The sequence below is a fragment of the Lepisma saccharinum genome, chromosome 3 (genome assembly GCF_977018435.1).
Source record: "Lepisma saccharinum chromosome 3, izLepSacc3.1, whole genome shotgun sequence".
Classification (NCBI taxonomy): Eukaryota; Metazoa; Arthropoda; class Insecta; order Zygentoma; family Lepismatidae; genus Lepisma; species Lepisma saccharinum.
Genome location: NC_139231.1, coordinates 103,101,091 through 103,116,705, shown reverse-complemented (window position 1 = coordinate 103,116,705; position 15,615 = coordinate 103,101,091). Strand labels below are relative to the sequence as shown.

The 15,615-nt window shown below is 37.5% G+C and overlaps 1 protein-coding gene across 6 annotated transcripts in view; it reads left to right on the top strand.

Annotated features, from left to right (window-relative positions):
- Pcmt (Protein-L-isoaspartate (D-aspartate) O-methyltransferase) overlaps positions 1 to 15,615 on the top strand; it is a 42,964-nt gene that overhangs the window by 22,988 nt on the left and 4,361 nt on the right. For 2 of the 6 annotated variants that reach the window (XM_083119065.1, XM_083119066.1), the window contains exon 8: positions 590 to 1,513. The exons of 3 other annotated variants lie outside the window; for them this stretch is intronic. In XM_083119065.1, coding sequence (XP_082975191.1) covers positions 590 to 716 — 127 coding nt within the window. In that variant the 3' untranslated portion in view covers positions 717 to 1,513. Of the gene's footprint in view, positions 1 to 589; positions 1,514 to 15,615 lie in introns of those variants that run through there. One more of the 6 variants, XM_083119068.1, reaches the window with a different exon arrangement.

Below are 15,615 nucleotides of genomic sequence, written 5' to 3'. Positions count from 1 at the left end.
TCGGATTGGTAAATTATTGGTAATTTTACTGATAAGTCTAATCAGCAAGTGCCAATAGTGTACCAATATAACTGTTTCAACCCTAGAACAGAGTACCTTGTCTGCAGTGGTTTCTGATTTCAAGTTTTCACCTGAAGAAAATTATGAGATGTGGGTGATGTGAGAGATTTCTGTACGAGAAATGTGTTTCATTATCAGAAAATATCCACAAGATAGTATGTTGTGGAATTTTTCTGGGATTGCCAATTTTTTTCTTTGTATGCTTTGCGTGTTACTGTCCTATCACAACAGCAAAATTTCTAGAAAGTTCATATTCTATATGGAGCATACCTGAATGCAATGTCGCTATCAGCTTTATATGTCACTTACAGTAATGTGAAGGCTGGTCACTGTACGTCCCTACCAGCAGTGTTAAGGATTAAGCAAAGCTTGTGTATTTGCTTCGCTTATTGCTTACATTCAAATTGCCAATATTTTTATGTGCAGATGGTCAGATATGCTTAAAGTAGGAAGTTAAATGTGGGTTTCTGAGTCTACTTCTTGCATTACCTTTCATGCATACAGCTTTTGTTGCATCTTTCTCTTTCAGCAAAAGAAATGCTACAAATGGTGGGATATTTGCAAACACTGGAATATGCACAGTAAAGAATTTCACCCAGGAAAAATTACTAATGGTCATGCTATTGGTGGCTGTAATGTACTTTTACCATTTTTGAGACTTTTTAGGAAATGTGATATTTATTTATTTATTTATTTATAGAGTAGATTGGAAACTGTATTAGTAAAAACTTGTTGATATGAAAATTTATGTTTATTACTACAAAAGAATATACTACCTAAACCGTCATATGTATACAACTGATTAATAAAGCCATAGAGAGTGATAAAACTAGAAAGTAAAGTATTCAGTATTTTATATTTGTTTTGCTGTTAACAACAGGATATCTCACATAGATGTTGACATATGATTAACAAGCCTGAAAAAAATTACAATGATTATTTTATTTTATTTCCTCAAAAATACTTTGTCATCATGAAGTGCATATTACTTTTGTTAATACAGTATATAGATGTTAAGCCAGGGTCCCCACTGACCTGTGAATCATGAAACATCTGAAGAAAAAAAATCATGAAAATTAGCCCACAAGTAAAGGAAAAAATTATGGAAGTCCGGGAATTTCATGAAAACGTTCAGAAAGTTGGAAATGTACTTGCCACAATTAGGGATGTAAGTGCATCTCACTGTTTGCTTTAACCAGCTTCCTGGTTGCAAATATTGCATCCAAATTGTTTAAATATTTTATTTTTTTAATATTCTCAAGCAGTATTTAATAAACTAGATTCGTGTGAACAGTGTATAATGTTGAATTTTTCATACGTATTTACATTTACCAAATTGAAGCATTACTGAATGGTCTAGTAACATATTTTAAAATTCTTGGAAAATCAGGGAATTTGGTTTGAAAAATAAGTGGGAACCCTGTAAGCAAACTAGATTCTCTGTTTTTTTAAATTTTATTTTTTTTATTTTTTGAGAGATTTTTGATTCATGAGATTGAGGTTTCCCAAATATATTCTTTAGTATTATTAGTAAAACACCATTCAAATCTATCTCTGTCTTTTCCTTCCCTCTGTGTTATCAGAACAATAATCCTTCAGCTTATGCAGAATCTGCCATCTAATGTTGTGCTATTTATAAAGTGAGTGCCTGCATTAACCTGGCTTCCTTGTGTTTGGCTCAAACTACTAGGCCACCACAAAATAACATCACGTATCAAAACGTTATAAGCGTGTACCAGCTCGGTACAGTGTCCTTTAACGCTTTCACTGTGGGATTTTGGCACACTGTGATAGCTTTCGCTGCGTAGTTTTTTTTTTTTGGGGGGGGGAATTGTCAGAATTGCATAAATTTGTAAAGAAAAGTATTCTGAAGTACTAATTGGGTCATTCTATGTCAAATCAACCAATGGTCTGAACCTTGACATCTCAGAAATTGATAATTCTTGGTATGGTAGTAGTACCAGTAAAGTTGATAAAAACTGCCAAATTTCAGGTTTTTTGGGCTCTTAGTTTTTTAGTTATTGACTTTCAAAAAAGCAAAAATCCCAAAATTTGACATTTTGAAATATTTAAACAGCTGTAGATCAAACACTATTTGACGCAGATAGTTCAAATTGGTGTCATTCTCTTCTGCTTTTACTGAGCTTTAATTTGAAATGCAACATGACTGTGCTATTTGAATTTTGTAATTTTTCAGAAAGCTGAAAAAATATCTTTTTAAAAATCTCAAAAACATCCCTTTTCATTTTTTTAAAAAAAATGTTTTGAAGGCACCAAGTGACTATTTGTGTGCAATATATCATAAAGTGACTGCAATGGGTTTCTATGCAAATTATTGTTTTTGTATTGTAATGTATGTGAAATTTGCTAAATTGTTTGACTTTCATGTTAAAACCATAACTATAAGCTGAGTGAGTGATTGATTGATTGATTAATATGAATTCTTCCCATATTCTTTTAAAAACGACCATAGCTGGGAGTTACCCTTGGTGTTAGATTTTCATTGTTATTGAAGTGGATACAGTGGTGTGCCCAAAGGGGTGTGGGGGGAGGGGGTTGGTAGTCTCATAACCCTTCCTTTGGTCCTTGAGTCCTAACAAAAAAAAAGAGAGAGAGAATGTTAAAAGCGATAGCGAAATGAGGGCTGACTACTGAAAAACAATGTATGTACTCTCACTCCTCCTTTCCAAAAAAATATTGGGCATGCCACTGAGCACATAAATGATTCTTGTTGCATTGTATTTTTACACACACACATGTGGTACACGTTTTTCATTCATTCAAAACCAAAGCGAGTTATTTCCTTCGAAAATAGTTCAAATACTAGAGGGCAGCATGTTCTGGTAATGTTTTTCTTATGGAGTGACTTCGGTCGACACCAGCAGCGAAGAGAATATTCGAAATTGACTGCAGTCACTTTCCGTAAGTTAGGTATATTTAAGCAAATCGACTGAAGTCTCTTGCTGCAGCAAAAGAGTTAAGTGGTCGACATTCTGAAGTTCTCAGCTTTGAGTCCCAACCTGGTATGGGTGGTGTTTATGAGTATCGTGTCATCAATTTCATCAGCTTTTGCATGCAATGTTAATTGAACATTTTTCATTGTCTAGTGATTTTACCTTTACTGATTCTAACACTGCGTCTCAAGAGTGCACCCCTTCTCCTCTCTCGAGGTGAACATACTTATTTTTGAGGCAGCGGGAATCTAGCCTATCGCAGACCTGTAATTTTGCTACAAATCTGGTGCTTTAACCAACCACTCCATGGTGCCCCAGGAATTCTATATTACTTTCCACTCCACTCATTTATTCATCATTCCTCCCCATCATCAAAAGTAGCAGAAAAGCAACCACAAAAGTATTAGTGTGAGTTTGAGAGAAACCGGAGACTTATGTGATAGTAAACTCTTGGGAATGCACATGCAAATGTCAGATGCATCACCTGGTGGAATTCATAGGAGCACATGAACTCCTGATTTTAAATGCAGAAATCTTAAATTTTGTTTTTCTTGCTTAATGCAGCATTCATCAAGGCCTCACAATGGTTGAAATCCCAGTTTTTCCAATAATTAGCATGGAAAGTCATTAGATGACAAGGAGACATGGGGGCACAACAGGGCATGCACGCTTCTTCTTCAATTTCTTGAGATACAGTTCAGAACTTTGGTGAAGAGTACCAAATATTATTAGGCCACAGCACACAGTGTGAACTCTGTGAAATGCTTCCTGGTTAGAAATTGCAGAAATGTCTGTAAGGAAACAGTCATGTTGCTTGGGCACAAAGAACACAGGTTGATGTAGTTAGTCACTCGGAAACATAATTAGGATAATATACAAGTGTCTGATTTAGTCCATGATCTAGGGGTGATGCAGTTTCTCTACCGCAATGCTTTCTTTAGTTGCATAGTTGTAGTGACAGTGAGGTTGATGTTATCCATCCTGAAAGAAAAGTAATTTCAATTAAGTTTTTCATAATTGTCCAAGTTGTGCATCACTACTTGTAATGAAAGAGCATTGTGGTGTATTTGCACCCACTTGATGTTTCAATTAATAAGCATTAGTCTTCACCAGCAAGCAGTTGAGATGTCCTTCAGATAAAATCTCACAGTGTACAAAGAGGTGAAAATGTTCTGTTTAGAAAGGTAAAAAATAAGTGGCACAGCAGTTTTTAAGTCATTAATAATAACCAAACAATCATATCACTATTGTAATAGCTATCACACAAGTTATTAATTGTGCTGCAAAAAAAATTTTCAGCCATCTTTGTTATGTAAAATATAGGATGGCCGTCAATGATTGAAACAGCCTTTCTTGTAAATTCATAGGGATGAAGTGATGAAATTTTGACTGATATCGATAAAGTGCCAATATAAAATTTACCGATATAAAATTCCAAATTGTCCTTGAAGAACCTGACCACCTTAATAAATGTAGGTTACCAGATGACTGGAATGCAAAAGAAGCTGCATATTTAGACATTTATTTTTTTAAAAAGTAGGAAATCGAGATTATGTGGTTATTTGTCCATAAAAATTATAGCAAAATGACAATATTGCATTATGAGATATATCAGATCGGCAATTTTACTGATAAACTGGTATGCCTATATTAGTCGATACTGAGAGAGTACCAATTAACCCCTATAAATTCATGTACATTTTTGATCTTGACAAAAGACATGAACGAGGTACAAGAAAATACATTTAAGAAACTGAACTTAAAAAAGTGATTCCAGTGTTCCTTTAGGATCATTGAGCATGTCAGTCTTCGAACCATTTTCCAGCCTAGTGTTCACTATCGTGAAATTAAATATTTAATAATAATAATAACATCATGCAAATTGAAGTCCTTTTTCTTTAACTCACCAAAAGGGTAGGGGCAATTTTCAAAGTTTTGCTCTACTCTCTGAACTATTTGCTGTTATTTTTTTTTTGAAATTTTTATTTTACATTACATTAAACGATGCATATTGTTTTTCCCCCCAACTTCAGCAACAACAGGAAATGCAACAAAATTATGCAGACAATGAATTCTGCAAATTAAACACATCAGAGAAGTTGCAAAATTTAAAAAAGAACCTAAATGGTTTATTCACTTAATCAATTAATCCATTTCCATAGGTCATGGGTTCAAATCCCAGCCTGGAATGGGTGTTCTTTGTGAGTGCCCCTCGTCACTAATCCTCATCATCAAGATTAGTCAAAAGTATCAGAAAAGCGATGCTAAATAACAAATAAATCAATGTATGTGATCAGGTGACTACAATAGGATTTACCTTTGGAAAAAGATGTCTTTTACTTAAAACAAGGACAGATAAATTATACCTTCTTATTTTTTATTGACAAAATTTTCAACTATTACTGGTTGTAGAATTATCATGGAATCCGTAAAATTATTAGCAATGTGCCTATATCAACAAATACTGTTGAATAATCTGATTAATCTGTTCCAATGTCATTAGCTTTCGGATTGTATCAAAAATCAATGTGTTCACTTAAATTAATATAGACCTAAATGAACCTTAATTTTTCTGTACAATAGTATGATGATGTAACATTGAAATGTTGATTATTTTTTCACTTCAAACTTATCGTTGGTAAAATAATTTTATGTTTAAATTAGTTCTCTAAGGAGAGTCTTGTAATTGTTCTAACTTATGTCTATAAAAAAAAAGCATAAATAAAAACTCCTTTCATTATGTGTATTTGTTATGAAATTGGATTTATATCCCAAAATGATGTTTATCATCTCAATCAAGAACAAATTTCAGTATTTAAATTTATTGTAATATATTTCCTCTCTAAAATGAAGGATTCTGAAAAAATAGTTATCATAGCACATCTTTCATCAGTACGTTTTTTAAAACAATCCCTTTAATATATCAGCATTACTTGAGATTTTATCCTCGAATGTTTAAGAACATTGGTTGTTCTCACAATATGAGCAAGGGAAAATTTAAAAACTCGCTTACATTAAAAAATGGAGGTGTAATACATAAAGGAAATACACAATGTTGAATTTTAGGATAAAATCTCAGGCACGGTTGATCTTTTACATATGGAATAATTATTTCAAATTCTTTAGCATACAATTTTAATTCCACATTATACATTGTGTATTTTTCCTATTCTAATACCATATTTCAACAGAATGCCCATATACAATGAGTATCACGGTCGACTTGGCTACGGAGCAGCCACTAGCACACCAGGCAGCGAGTGTGTGTGTGCCGGCAAACTAGATGCAACATTGCGTAATTTGGAATCTCTAGCTATGTAATGAAATAAGCTCGTATAATTACATGGACAATTACAATTAAAATGAGCACATACCTTATTACAAGAGGAGTTGGAAAGGTTGTCGTCCTGCTTCCACACATTTATGGCATTTTTTTTTTTTAAGGAAATTTTCACTAACATGCATCAGTCCTCTTCAGAAATTGCTTCAATTTCTCTGCTGATGTTTTGTTTCAATTCTTCTAATGTATGGCTTCAGGTTTAAAAGCTTGGTAGCTCCCCACACAGACGACTTGGAAATGTCTGTTTCTTGTGCAAGGTACCAGAGGGATGTTTGAGGAGTATGTTCCAATCATGCTCCAACGTCATCTCATTTTTTCTCAGTAAGCACACGCAATTTTACCCTTCGCTTCTTATCATGAACAGACCCTGTTTACCCAAATTTGTTAACAAGTATCCGTGTGAAACAGGAACATCTAGGGATTTGCTGCAAAATGCCTTCTAACTTTCCTACAAGAATTTGTAATGATGTAAGAGTCGTACATAAAAATTCGTTGTTTTAAATTTTACATGTAGCGTGGCATTATTAGACTGAAGAAAGCACCAGCAATACATAAACTAAAACAAAACAATCTAAAACACTTGTTAACACCTTTAACACTTCACAAACACATGCAAACTGAACACCAGCTATCTGGATAATGAAGCATTGACGCTTCCAGTGGCAAGTCAAGTGCACAGCTGTGCGTGTAAATGCCGGAAGGTGCGCTCTCACTCCATGGTGCGCTGGCCACCGCTCCATGGCCAAGTCGACCGTGAGACTCACTGTATATATGTAAAGAAAGAGTTCTCAGTATCTTCGAATTATGCTTCTTACATTCGGGAGTGGGTTTCCGTGTTTAAATTTGCCGAGCTCCATGCATCATGTTAGCAACCATATTTCATTTTGGGTGCCATCTTGGACGTGCACAATGTGTAGTTTTGAAGTCGTAATATTTTATTATATTGGCTGCCTAATGGTTCCATTTTGAAAGGGATCTGTTCCATGGTTCAGAAGATAAGACCAATTATGTGAATTTACACATTGCAGATAATGGTCATATTGATTTTGGTTGCCATACTTGGTTTTTGCACCACCTGTAGCCTTGAAGACACACCATTTCATTGTACAGTACCTGCATTTGGTTATTGTGCTCCTGCAACAGCTGGAACCATGCTGCTTCCTGGTGAAATTGGATATACATATCCCCTCAACTCAAGTGCATAATGCATTTGGTAGCTTTCCAAGCTTTCATCAAGTTTCTCTTCAGTAATCACACTGCAACACAGATAACTGACCAACAACATGATATCAAGAACTGATGCATACCATCAGAACAGCTCTCTGTCTGCTGTAAATGCATTTGCTTTCATATGGGCATATGTGTTATGTTGAGGGACTTGTATTTGCTTCTATGTACATTGTTAAGGTGATAAGTGGAAAACAAATTAGTGTTATTAGTGTCATGATGCTGATATAGAGCGACCACAAGGAAAAGAACCTTTGGCCAAAAGTCTCCATGCACCTTCCCCTTCATCTGTTCAACTCGGGCCATAAGGATGCATGAACACACTGCCCCTCCCCTCCATGCAGGAGAATGGTGCACGGGAGTCATGGGTCTGCGCAAGCTCTTTCGCCTTTGGTTTCACTACAACTGCTGCAATTTTCAAGTTTTTGAGGTAAGATATTTTCAACTGGTAGGTAGATACTTTGGAGAATTCATTGTTTTGTATGCAAGCAAAATTGGTCAATATGCCCTAACATTACTGTGTTTAGTTCCCTGCACATATTCTCGGCAGTGTTTTGAATAAACTTCAATCACCACGAAAGAGTTTGCATAAAAAGGGAAAATTGGTTTTTAATCTGCCATTTTGAAAACTCATCTAATTTTGCTGAAATACATTATCATCCCAGTGATTTGGGATATCCAGCTCCAGGGCAAATTTAATCTAAATCATCCTGAATTTACAGCAGTTACTATAACGCATGTGCTGATCTATGGTTGGCAACCCACATGATGTCTGTCTGAGACAACAATTCACGCGAAAGTTCTCCCAGCAATATTATGCTATCCTAAGTTCATTTGAAAGTAACTAGCTGGCAGGGTCAGATGGGTGCAGTGTCTGTGGAAAGAGTTATCAAGGAGCACCTGCACTTCCATAAAATCATGTACATGGTGTTCCCTGTTTGCTTGCTTTTACAGAAGAAAGCCAAACTCAATCACTCCTTGAAACTTTGCCTATGTAACAGAAATACATATAATTTTAGCCCAACTAATTACTACAGAGCGATCCATTGAAGTGTAGACTGCCATGCCAGGTTTGCGCTATCAGCAAGCAAGACACTCATAGTCGTTTGGCAACAAAAATATGTTAAAAGTATTAATTTCGACTACTTACGTAAGTGAGTATATATTAGTTGTAAACTACGTTTCGGAAGCTTTACTGCTTTCTTCTTCAGGTGGTCGTATTTTAGGCTCGGAACATCAAGCCATGTCGGAGAAGTGTCATGCGAGGATACAAGGTAAAAGGTTGGGGTCAAAAACATTTCATGGCACTCGACATATACAAATTTAAAACTACCTTTGTTGAAAACCCTTAAAACTCATGAAAGAAACATGTTAAAAATCACCAACATGGTATGCTTGAGTGGCCGTTGAAAGCCCTAGTTCCCTGCCAAGGTGAAGCATGCGAGCAGCTCGCGCCTTGCTACGGAGTTGTGGGGAACTTCCTCTCCTACAAGTGGTCCCTCCCCTTTTTATTTTATTTTTTTTCCCCCGTCACCAATCCAGGGAGAATTTGCGTTCCACTTCAGCTGCTTTCTTTACCTCCGCAGTAACATGGAAGCCTATCGGGTCATTTTTGTCATACATATTGTCTGTCCCACTTTTTAAAAAAGGTAATCCATAAATCATCCAAATTGCCGTTATCTCGGTTCAGTTTATTTCTGTTTCCCGCACAAATAAATGTCGTTTAGTATACATTCCTATCCAATTTACGTTACTTCTTTTGATAACCTCCTTTTTTATGATTCTATGCCCACTGTTTATTACATGCTCCGCAAGCCCCGTTTTCGGATCTCTTTCCTTATGAACCCCTTTTCGTTCGCCTGGGTTACTTCGGATTTTTAACCCCCCCCCCCCTCCCTCTTATAATCTGTGAAATGCTTTTCAATATTTGTAGGGGCTTTTGTCCTGCATTTCACACCATACTTTTTCACTGTCTTTTCAATTTTCTCCGCGAGTCCTTTCCAGTACGGGATCCCAGCATAGTGAACATTACTATCCAACTCTCCCTAACCTGCTATCAAAATCTGAGTTCTCCTTCGCGATATTCTTCCTCGCTCTTCTGGCTAACACATTCATTTCATATTCGGAGTACCCATTCTTCAATCCTACTTCTATTATCCATGATATTTCCTTTGTCGGCATTGTAGAGTGTTGATGAAGTAAGCGTACAGCAGTTTTCATAATTATTTTAAAAAGTGATGTAAAAAGTAAAGTTAAATGCTCCCCTGTGCTTTGTACCATTTCATGAAGGTGTATAGGGGGTGTGGAGTAAGGGGCCCCACACTAAAAAGTGATGTACTTACCAGATTGATAAAAAGTGGTTTTCAAACTAGTCGACTTCTATGCACACACATTTTTCATACATCTTTTATTAAGACACCCACTAACGTGAGGTGGGCTAGAAACCGGTCCTGAAAGTAGATACGAGGCTGTGAAGTGATGAGGGTCCTTGTTTTGTATTATGTGGCCTGTTTATTAGTCTGGTGATTGTGAAGTGATAAGGAGCTTGTTACGTATTGTGTTTTCGCTAGTGTATTCAACCACAAAGTATTTTATGGCTCGGCAAATGTTTTCTACTGCACAGCGTGTATTTATGATTCATGTGTTAACTCAATTGACACATGAAGTTCAAGGATGATTTGAAACAAGATTCCCAGGTGTAAAAGTTCCATGTTGTAAATAAATCACTCTTTTAAACTAGTTACGGAAACTTGCACGCTTGATTCATGGACAGTCTATAGTGCTGACATATGGCCACGAGCACTTTGCTTGCCGATAGCGCAAACACTGACACAAGGGTCTACACTTAAATGGATTAATCCTGAGACTAAAATGCAGAGTAGACAATGAAAACTCACAGTGGGTGTAATTTTAATACAATTTGGCACTTTAGTAAATTGTTATTACCAGTCTCACCTTTCCTCCACCACCCCCAATTTCTTATTAGCTGGAGATTGGAGTTGTGGATTCATGTAATATAGTAACTTCATATATTCATACCTTTCTTATGACATGAAGGAGTGTGTAAACTATCGTGGAATTACATTGCTAAACGTTACCTATGAAGTATTTGCAAGAATTATATATAACAGACTACTACCATATGTAGAAAAGTGCATTGGACCATATTAATGTGGGTTCAGGCAAGGAAAATTTACAATTAACCAGATATTCACCTTAAGGCAAATACTGGAGAAATCTCTGGAGTTTGGGATAGGAATGCGCCATCTATTTCTTGATTTTAAATCCGCATACGATAGTATAAACAGAGCCCAACTATATCTGGCAATGGAAGACCTTGGAATTCCAATAAAATTACTAAGAATGGTGAGGATAACCATGGAGGGATCTAATAGTATTTATGTATTCATCCTACTTTTACGTCGCTTTTCCATCATATTGTTTAATGGTTAGTATGTATCTTCTCTAATGTCACATTTCTTCCCACTTTTGGGTAATTGCGACAATGACTACAAGCAGTATTCGAAGTCGGGGTGTAGGAGCAACTCCCTCACTACCAGCACAATCTAAGTATCACCCAACATGACCACAAGACGAGACGAAACTTTGGCCTGTCCAGTCTCATTTCAAAACATTCTCATTGTATGAGATGAGATGGGAAATGTCTCAATTCGTGAGCAACACTAACGTTAACAATAGAAGTATCCCCTAAGGCTCGAGCAACCCCCCTCCCCCTCCTCTACCAAACAATTTCCACTTCAATGAAAGGCCATTCACGAAGGAACAGTCATGCCCAGCTCGAGAGTCAAACCTGGAACTTGTGAGTTCCTCAGTTAAATCATGAATTTTGTGTATAATAATTACAACGCCAGTTCATTCGTGGTAATTCTGAATCGGCAGTTTGGTTTGCATATGCATGTATAAGCAGGATAATATCCAGTTTTAGAAGGCTCGTAGCATTGAAACGAGGAGTCAAACAAACAAAAAATAATCAAGAAAAGTTGTTTTGTCTTTATAATCTCTATGCACTGTGAAAGTTTGTACTATAAGCTTTTGCATAATTTGTCAATTCTATATTTTTCGAGACTTGAGACAAGATCTCCGAAACAGAGACGAGACTGTCAACGAGGCATTTACAAATAAAAACGAGACAGATATTTTACAACTCTCAATGAGAACGAAACCAAGACTGACATGTCTCGTCTCGATAGGATCCCTAGTGATGGGATTGTGAACCAATTAATTAATGCGTTTGGGGAGAGAGATGAGGCAGCTTTTTTCGCAGTACAAAATTCAAAATATATTTCAGTATGTGATATAATGTTATATACATTATTTCCTTGTAATATTTACACATAAACTTAGCTTTGAAATGTACTGTGCAACTGATGTAATCTTCTCAGTGTATTTTCTGTTATCTGCACAAAAATATTTTATCATAATTTGCATAACAGAAATGAAACACAGACTGAAATTACTTTATGGGAAAGAAAGTAAAAATAGGCGTTAAAAGTAAAGTGAAAAATGTGAAAATTCTTATTTTGCACTACATGGTTTATGGTAAATTTCGATAAATATAAGTTTAAAATATATTTTTGAAAATTTGGTCAGTTACCAATATTACAAGCAATAGTTTTCTCGTGACTTGATGAAAACACGCACGCAGCAGAACTCTTTCACGTGAGCAGCAGGGATATTTGATAGAAGAATGACCATTATAAAGCATAGCTTTCCCTTCCATTATCATTCCTTCTCCCATTATTTAACTCTACACAGATTTGCAAAACTGCTGTACACGTTGACTCTCCATGGGAACTCACAAGTTTCACATTGACTCTCCGAGCGTTCAGTAAACTGGATGCTCGAAGCAGACGACAAACAAGCTCTCTCCGAGTAGCGACGTATTAACATGGTGAGGCGTGTTTTTCAGCGCAACGCTAGCCTCGCAACTTTGGAAGTCTCGTTTTTACCTTAAACTGAACGCAGAGAAATGCAAAAAATTGCAGGGGTCATTTTCTTAGGGTGTAGTTTTTAAAATTGCTTTCAAAAAAATTGAGTGGAAATGTCCATTATGATTTTGATTTACATGCAAATGTACAGCCAAAATTTGAGCATATGTTGCATGTGCATCTGTGGACAAAATTTTGACCTGCTAGTGTTGCCAGCTACTGAGATATGTCCCAAGATTGGCACTTTTTCACTTAACCCATAAAATCGCCAGTCATAAACCCATGAAATTATGCACATGATGAATATTGGTCGTAAATGACAAATTGACATGGGATCAGTCATCAGATGTCTAATTATGACCCTTCGATAATTTCTTTCATATTTCTCTCTCAAAAGTGCATTTCTGGAAAAATTTTAACCTTTGCTTCCGCCAATTCATTTATCTAATTTTCTGCATGAAGTAAAATGATAATGTTAAGCACTGAAAAATATCTCAATGGATGAGGCTTTATAATGCAGAAAACCTGGTGTAAATGTCTCTTATGGTTTTCATGCTATAAATTTTCAAAGTTTGGGTTCCATGACTTTTGAAACAATCTGTAGTAGCATAGAACAGAAATCAGTGTGTGCCATGGAGATCTTTGTTAGCGCACTGGATTTGTAGTAAAATCACAGACCTGTCGTGTAAGTTCATTCACCACCACCAGCAAAAAGAAATTTGTGAAGAAGAGAAAAGAACTGCTCTCTCTCTCTAAATGTAGTGTTAGAATAAGTAGTCAAAAAAAGCACTAGACAATGGATAATATCCAATTAACATTGCATGATAATATAGGTAATATACAGTGCTCAAAAAAAGTTTTGCAATTATGACTGCATGCAGTTTGAGTCATGATATCCCCAAAAGGTATACAATGTTCATTATGTGAGAAATGCCCGAGACAGAAACCGACATAATGCCCCAAGTGAGTTCGATATACAGCAGATAGAGGGCAGTAGTTGCCACATGATCCCTGAGCAGATTTGAAAGCAGCTCGATGGGAGGCATTGTCCTTGTCTTATCCACACTTGTTAGTTGGAAACTGCACAGACAGCGGGTGGAAAACGAAGGGCAACATGCCTCGAGCAACCATTTCAGCTATGGACCGCATTCAAATTGTAATGCTGCTGCAAGAGGGATATCGCCAAGTGGACGTCGCTGCCCGTGTTGGAGTGAGCCAATGTGATGTCTCTCGAGTATGGAAAAAGTTCAGGGAGAGACAATCAGTTGCTGATTGACCAAGGATAGGGCAGCCACACAAAACAACACGCAGGGAAGATCGGTACGTGGTGATTTCGGCACGTCGTAGACCCACTGCAACTGCTACCAGTTGTGCCAGGATCTGCGGAAGGCCTCAGGAGCGAATGTTTCCAATCAGACAGTGCGGAATCGACTTCATGAGGAAGGGTTGATGTCAAGAAGACCCATACCCAAGGTTCCTCTTAATCCACACCATAAGAGAGACCGTGTAAATGTACAGCGAATGGAGTCAGGAACAGTGAGAGCACATGCTCTTTACAGACGAGGTCACCATCAGTTTGCACCCGTTAAGCAAAAGCATAAGGGTTTGGAGACGATCAGATGAGAGATTGAACGAGCCCTTCATCCAGGAACGTCACCAGCAGCAGGGGAGCTCCATCATGTTTTGGGGTGGAATCTTGTTTGGTCGACGTACGCCCCTATTTCCTCTCCAGGGTCACGTGACTGGTCTGATGTACAGAAACGCTATTCTCGAACCCGTGGTAGCAGGTTTCTCTACAACTGTGGGGGATGGCTTCACGCTGGTGGATGATAACGCTCGACCACATCGAGCCAGAGTGGTTCAAGAGTTCCTTGATATGCACGGCATTCGACACATGGTGTGGCCAGCGTATTCTCCAGACATGAACTGCATGGAACATGCATGGGGTCACCTGAAGCGAGCAACTGTCAGCCTCGAAAATCCTCCTGTGAACAAGGTGCAAGTGCAGGAGGGTCCCATTCAAGAGTGGGACAGTCTTCCTCAGGAGAAGTTGAATGCTCTTTTCCTTAGCATGCCCCGTCGTGTTCAAGCATGCCTTCGGGCTCGAGGTGGCTATACACAGTACTGAACTCCCATCTGTTGATCCCAAGCATGCCTGCGAGCCGTAGGTACACGGTATTACACTGCCTTTCTTTTGTGTTTCGCATCCCACACTTTCAATCTTGTGCTTCTGGTGTGATTTTGTTTCTTCTACATGGCTGCACTGTTTTCTTTCTGTTTGTATGTCTCCCCTGTACTCTTGAATATGATTCCATGTATCTAGTACAATAAATGATCACAAACCCTGAATATGCAAAACTTTTTTTGAGCACTGTACATAACCTCAACATATAATGATTGAATTACATGCCTGTTGAGGGGATAATTCATTACAATGATATAATCAATATATTTCAACTAATGTTAAAAGCAGATGGTATGAATCATGTTTATTCACAAAGAACAGGCTTGACTTTCTCATTATACAACCTCTGACAATAAAGTTCGGTGAATGATCCTGAATATCGAAAGTAGACGAATTCTTAATGAAACCTACCTTACTGTCCTTCGAAGTAGTCCCCTCCCATGGCTATGCACCGTTGAGAATGGCTGTACATGTCCTGGAAACCTTTAGAAAAGTCTTCTTTCGGGATGGTGTTCAAGACCCTCGTCACATTCTGTTGGATGTCCGGAATATCCTCAAATCTCTGACCTTTCAAAGCAATTTTGAGGCGTGGGAAGAGAAAGAAATCTGGAAAGGCGGAAAAATTGTTGTTCCCTCCGGCAGGAATTCCTTGTGAAAGAAAGTGATAAGCATCGTCTTGATGAGTGAATTTTATGCCTTGACCTTCTTCTGACGGGGTGATGCAGGAGAATGCCATTCCATGCTTTGGCGTTTCGTTTCAGGGTTGTACCTCACACACCAGCTCTCATCCTCTGTAGCAATGCATTGCAAGAAATTTGGATCTGAATCCTCCAGATTTCTTTCTCTTCCCACGCCTCAAAATCGCCTTGAAAGGTCAGAGATTTGAGGATATTCCGGACA